At 47.7% G+C, this 5100-nt stretch overlaps 1 protein-coding gene across 1 annotated transcript in view; it reads left to right on the top strand.

Annotated features, from left to right (window-relative positions):
• The first annotated feature begins 51 nt into the window (after positions 1 to 51).
• The window catches only part of GNPAT (glyceronephosphate O-acyltransferase), a 31060-nt gene continuing 26011 nt past the window's right edge, over positions 52 to 5100 (top strand). Inside the window, exon 1 of the mRNA XM_061182646.1 lies at positions 52 to 293. Within this exon, the coding sequence (XP_061038629.1) occupies positions 216 to 293 (78 nt within the window). The 5' untranslated portion in view covers positions 52 to 215. The remainder of the gene's footprint in view (positions 294 to 5100) is intronic.

Genomic DNA, 5100 nt, shown 5'->3' with positions numbered 1-5100 from the left:
GGTTCCGATGTGCTGCGCACGCGCGCGCTGCAGGTCCCCGCGCGGCTTCCGTCCTGGTTAAGATGGCGGCGCCCGGGGTCCTGCGGAGGGGCCGTGGAGGGTGCTGCCGCCCTAGGCGAGGTCGGGCCGCCCCGCGCGGAAGAACCGCCCCCAGCAGCACCCCAACCACCGCTTAGCTAAGAATCCCAGGCCACGCCCGGGACAGCGGCCGCAGCATGGATTCTTCCAGATCGTCCAGCTCTTGCTTCTCCGTCGGCTCCACCAGTCCCGGCGCTGTCGTGCTCCTCTACTCGGTATGCGCCCGGGGGAGCGAGGCCGGGGCGGGGCCGCGGGAGAGGACCCCCTTCTCCTGGTCCCGGGTTCCTCCGGGCTGCGACCCAGGGCCCAGAAGAGTGGGTCCGAGCCTCCCCCCACCCCGCCCCCAGGAGAGATTAGGTGGTTGATTTGGTTTCTAGGGCAACGGTGTATCGCTGCGTGTGGGCATGTCCGTGTGCTTTTAGAAGTTTCTCCTGGTGATGGTTCCGCTGGTTCCTTCCCGCTCGTTCCTTCCCTTCCCGTCCACCAGGCGTTGGGCCTTCAGAACGCCCCTGACACGGGAACGAGGCGGGGAGAATTGGAGTCTCTCCATCTCTTGCGAGGCGTGTCGGGCTACCTTTCGGTCGAACCCGAGGAACCTGCGGGTCTGACTCAGCCTGAGGTAGCCCGTGGCTCCCCACCCACCCCGCTCTTTCGCCGCTGTGATATTCCCGGGAGAAAAAGTATTTGGCTTGTCTGTGGGCATTGAGTTTCTAAGACTTTACGTTTCTCATCTAAGAAGATTTGGAGTTTCTGGAAATTTGTATTGTGTTTCTGTCTTCTGCCCATCATTGTACTTTTTCCACAAGTCATTTTGGAAGAGAACTAATGCCCCCCGGCCTCTCTCCAGTTGGCCCTTTCACCCCACAACCCCCTCTTCTGATTTTAACCGGTCTTTTTTGCCGACGGAATGTTGGTCACTCAGAATTGTCATGAAGAAATTACCAGGTGGAAGTATTTCACAACCCTGGGGCAACAGACTTTTTTTTTTTTTTTTAACCAAATTAATTTTTATCTACCTTAGGAGGAAATAAAAGAATGCATTTTAAAGTCATGTTACCAATGTTCTGGCTTAAATATAATGTTAATTTATGTAGGAAGGTCATAACAGGGAAAACACGAAAGAGCAAGATAAAAAACTCAGTTTCAGAAAAGAATGTATATACCTATGGCTACCTTCAAATTGGGAGACCAGTGGAACATGGGGAAACTTCTGTTCCCTTGCTGTCAAGAGCTCTGGGCTTATGATTGCTGCTAAATTGTCCACTTTCCCAAGGTCTATCACTTGGACCTCTCTCTTCGTTGACCTCACCGCACAGCACAGTGGTGAAATAGTTCAACCTCGAAATGTAGGGAAAGAGGGTTGCTGTGTAGCTCTGGCTTCCCATGGGTAGTTTTTTTCAGCCCTAAACTGGTTTGTGAATTACAGCAATTTTCCACATGTGTACTGAAGGAAAGAGTTGGTTTTTTATTTCCCCATTCACCAATGATAAGACTTTGGTCACCTTTTTCACGTGAAAAACTAAAGCAGTTAATTGCATGTAAACCGTTACTGCTTCTGAAGCTGGACAGCCGCCCTCACTCCTCTTGTGACGGCAGTCTTAACTTTCATGTTAACCTGAACTTTTTCTTACTGTTTCAGACTGTCCTTATTTCTTTCCTGGGCCACACTCTTATTGTGCAATACTCTAGTCTTAGAGATAGTTAAGATACTACTGATTGCAGCAGACATTGCAGCTGTAGGTACTTAACAGTGTCCTAGTCAGTATTCTCAATGTGCAAGATATGGAAGTTAAAGATCCAGCCCTTGCCTTTAAGGACTTCAAAGGATGTCCTGAGAATAAAGGAGTAATCGCAGTTAAGTGAGAGAAGCCCAATGATTGAAGCGTGCACAGTATATTGTGGGAGGGCTGAGAAGGAGCACCTGACCTGTCTGGGGACTTGGAGAACGCTTCTAAGAGGATGTGACACCTGAGCTGAGATTTTGAGGTATGAACGGGAGGTGAGGGAGAGGAAGACTGTCGTAGGCATCAGTGTAAGAAGACCACTCCTTGGCATGTTTGGGGGAACCAAGATAGGTAAGGGTAGAATAAAGGGGACGTGAGAAACGAAACTAAGGAAGTAGGCAGAGGATATTTCCTAAAGGAATTTTATATGTTTAAACGCCCTTCAGGATAAAATCTTCATTCTGTGGGACACCATTTAAGGATGATCGGATTTGTATTTTTGGAAGTCTAAGAAGGCTACTAGGTTTCTGGCATGATTATGTGGGTAACCTCTTTTATCGATACTTAAGCAGAGGCTGTAGAAAGAGAATTCGTTGCAGAAGGAATCTGATACCGGAAGCGTGGAGGTCAGTTAGGACGCTGTCGCAGTAATCCAGGGAGGTGACGAAAGCCTGCAGTGAGGCAGTGGCTGTGAGTCTGGCGAGGAGGGAGGCGGGTGAGTTTGTGTGGTATTCAGGACAGTTGAATGTGGTAGCTAGGGAAGAGGCCGCAGTCTGAAGTTGACTCCCCGTTTCTGCCATCTGGCAACTGGGCAGACGACGATGCCTTTCACTGATGAGAAAGAGGAAGAGGAGCAGATTTAGTCGGGGTAATAGAACAGTCATTTCAACTTGGGATGTGTTGAGTTTGAGGTGGAAGAGGCAAAATTAATGATTTTTAACTTGTGGATTATTCTGTTACGGACCAGATACCTCACGAAGTGTTGGGGAGACCTCCAAAGAGCGTTAGAAATGCAGTACCAGAGTAGAAGAGGAGGGTCTGGCCTAAATATAGAGATATGGCAGCCTCCACCAGTAAGTGGTGTCCGAAGCCATACGTCTGCTTGAAATCTTCCAATGAGACCACAGATGAAAAGCAGACCGGGATTGCGTAATCACCGGTGTACCCATAACCCAAATGATGGCTTCCTGTTGGAGTCTGAATGAGAAGTCTAGACTCTTTACAGTGTCCTACAAGACTCTACGTAATTAGGTAATTGCTCCGTCTCTGGTTTGACCGATCCTGCTCGCTGGTCCAGCCGCACTGGCCTTCTGTTTCTCAGAAGTAAGCATGCTTCCTCCTCGGAGTGCTCGTAGCCCTCTCTGTGTGGTATGCTCTGTTCTCCCAGAACCTTGCATTGCTGGCTTTTTTTTTTTATTATTGAGGTCCCAGCTCAAAGAGGCCTTTCCCCACCACTCAATCGAAAGTAGCTCTCCAATCACTCTTCCTCATTAGTTCCTCTGTTTTGTTTATATTCTCTTGTCAGTGTTGTGCTACGGCAGTCTTATACTGGCTCTCAAAGCTGACTGTTAAATTCGTATGAAGCTTGCGAGCCTATTGTTAAAACACTGCCATTATTAAAAATTAAAGGTTGTTATATACATTTAGAATTAAACAAATTCCGTTAAAAATAATTAATACTCAGAGCTCAGCACTTCCTAATTATTTTACTAAATTTTCCTGTTATCCACGCTCTTGAAGTTATTTCCATCTGTCACACTGTAAGGTGGAAATCCTGGAGAACGGTGGCTCCTTGCATCTCCTCTCAACTCCACATTCAGTGAGGTCGTATTGGTAGCTTGAAATCTGCCACGCTGGGAGCGTGTGTACCCCAGAAACTGGCAGGTGCTATAAATCAGGGCTCTCCCGTAGTTGCACATTTACCAGCATGCTACTGGTGGCATCCCTGAGTGAACTTACCTTGTTTATTTGTTGTCCGTCTTTCCTTCAGCTCCCTCAGGGCACGCTCCTTGCCCACCGTGTTCATGCCGTGTTCTTAGCCTGTAGAACGGTGCCTGGTACGTTTGGGGCTGTCAGTAACTGTTGAATGGATGGATCCACCAGAGCAGTTGAAAGGGAGGTACAAGGAGACACCTGTTTAACTAGCAATAAGGAGAGGCCCACTCTGCAAAGTAAGATAGGGAAGACAAACAATGGGGGAAAAATCCTTCACCTCATTCTTCTCACTTGGCCTCCTTATTGTATCGTGCTCCTGGGTGAGTATTTATTTTATGATGGTAAATACTTCTCCAGCATGGCGTAGGGAAGGCCAGTTAATGAGCAGTAACACTCAACCCTGGCTGCATGTAGGAATCACTTAGAGTACTTTCAAAAATACTTTTGATAACCCAGGTACCACTCACAGACCAAATTAATTAAGAATCTTTAGGGGGGGCCTGGGCATCAATATTTTAAGTTCCCCGAGTTATTTTAATGTGCAGCCTCGGTTAAAAACCACTGGATTAGACATTGAGTTAGACCAGATTGGGAGAAGTGTGAGCTTTAGACTGTGAATATTGGAGAGCTGTCATCAACAGGGCTCAAGAAGTAGCTTCATTTAGTAATTTATTTCTTCATTCCACACACAATGATTGAAGGACTGGGAATACAAAAATGTATAGACCCATGACAGGAAGTTCACAATCTTGTAGAGGAGACGCCAAAGACAAGTTTATTGAAGTATTCTAGATGAAAATGTAATGAGGATTCCCTAAAGACTCAACGGAGAAGATGACCATTTTGGTCCTGCGTTAAAGGGAGAATCTGGAAATGGTACACAGAGGAGGTGTACAGAAGCTGTGGCTGATGGCTGAGTGTTTTCCAGGTGAACGGTGGCGAACGGCCATTTGTAAGTGCCCTGTCTCAACAACTGGTACCACCATGCACAGGGTTACTGACAAAAGAGGCTGTGTCCGTCTTGGTTAGACAACGCATATCCCCAACACATACCGCAATAGCACGCATATAACAGATGCTCAGGTGTTTGATAGGAATGCCATTCTTAGAGGTGACTTGTACAAAGCTGCGGGAGCCATGAGATGTCATAGCTTGTTTAGGCAACTAGGTCTTTGTATAGCTGGCTCGTATGTTGAGAAGTGTGAGCTTGATCCTGCAGTTAACAGAACCGTGGAAGGATTGCAGATGATCACAGCTGGCAAGGTTTTCGAAGGATACATACGTGCTGCTCTGCCTTGCAGGTTCTTGTTCTGAGGACGCCCTCCCTCCCCTCTCCCCGTTTCCTCTCTCCTCCCCTTCCGCT

This window comes from Eubalaena glacialis, chromosome 1, assembly GCF_028564815.1.
Source record: "Eubalaena glacialis isolate mEubGla1 chromosome 1, mEubGla1.1.hap2.+ XY, whole genome shotgun sequence".
NCBI lineage: Eukaryota > Metazoa > Chordata > Mammalia > Artiodactyla > Balaenidae > Eubalaena > Eubalaena glacialis.
The sequence above is the reverse complement of the archived record's forward strand: the minus strand, read 5'-3'. Positions and strand labels throughout refer to the sequence as shown.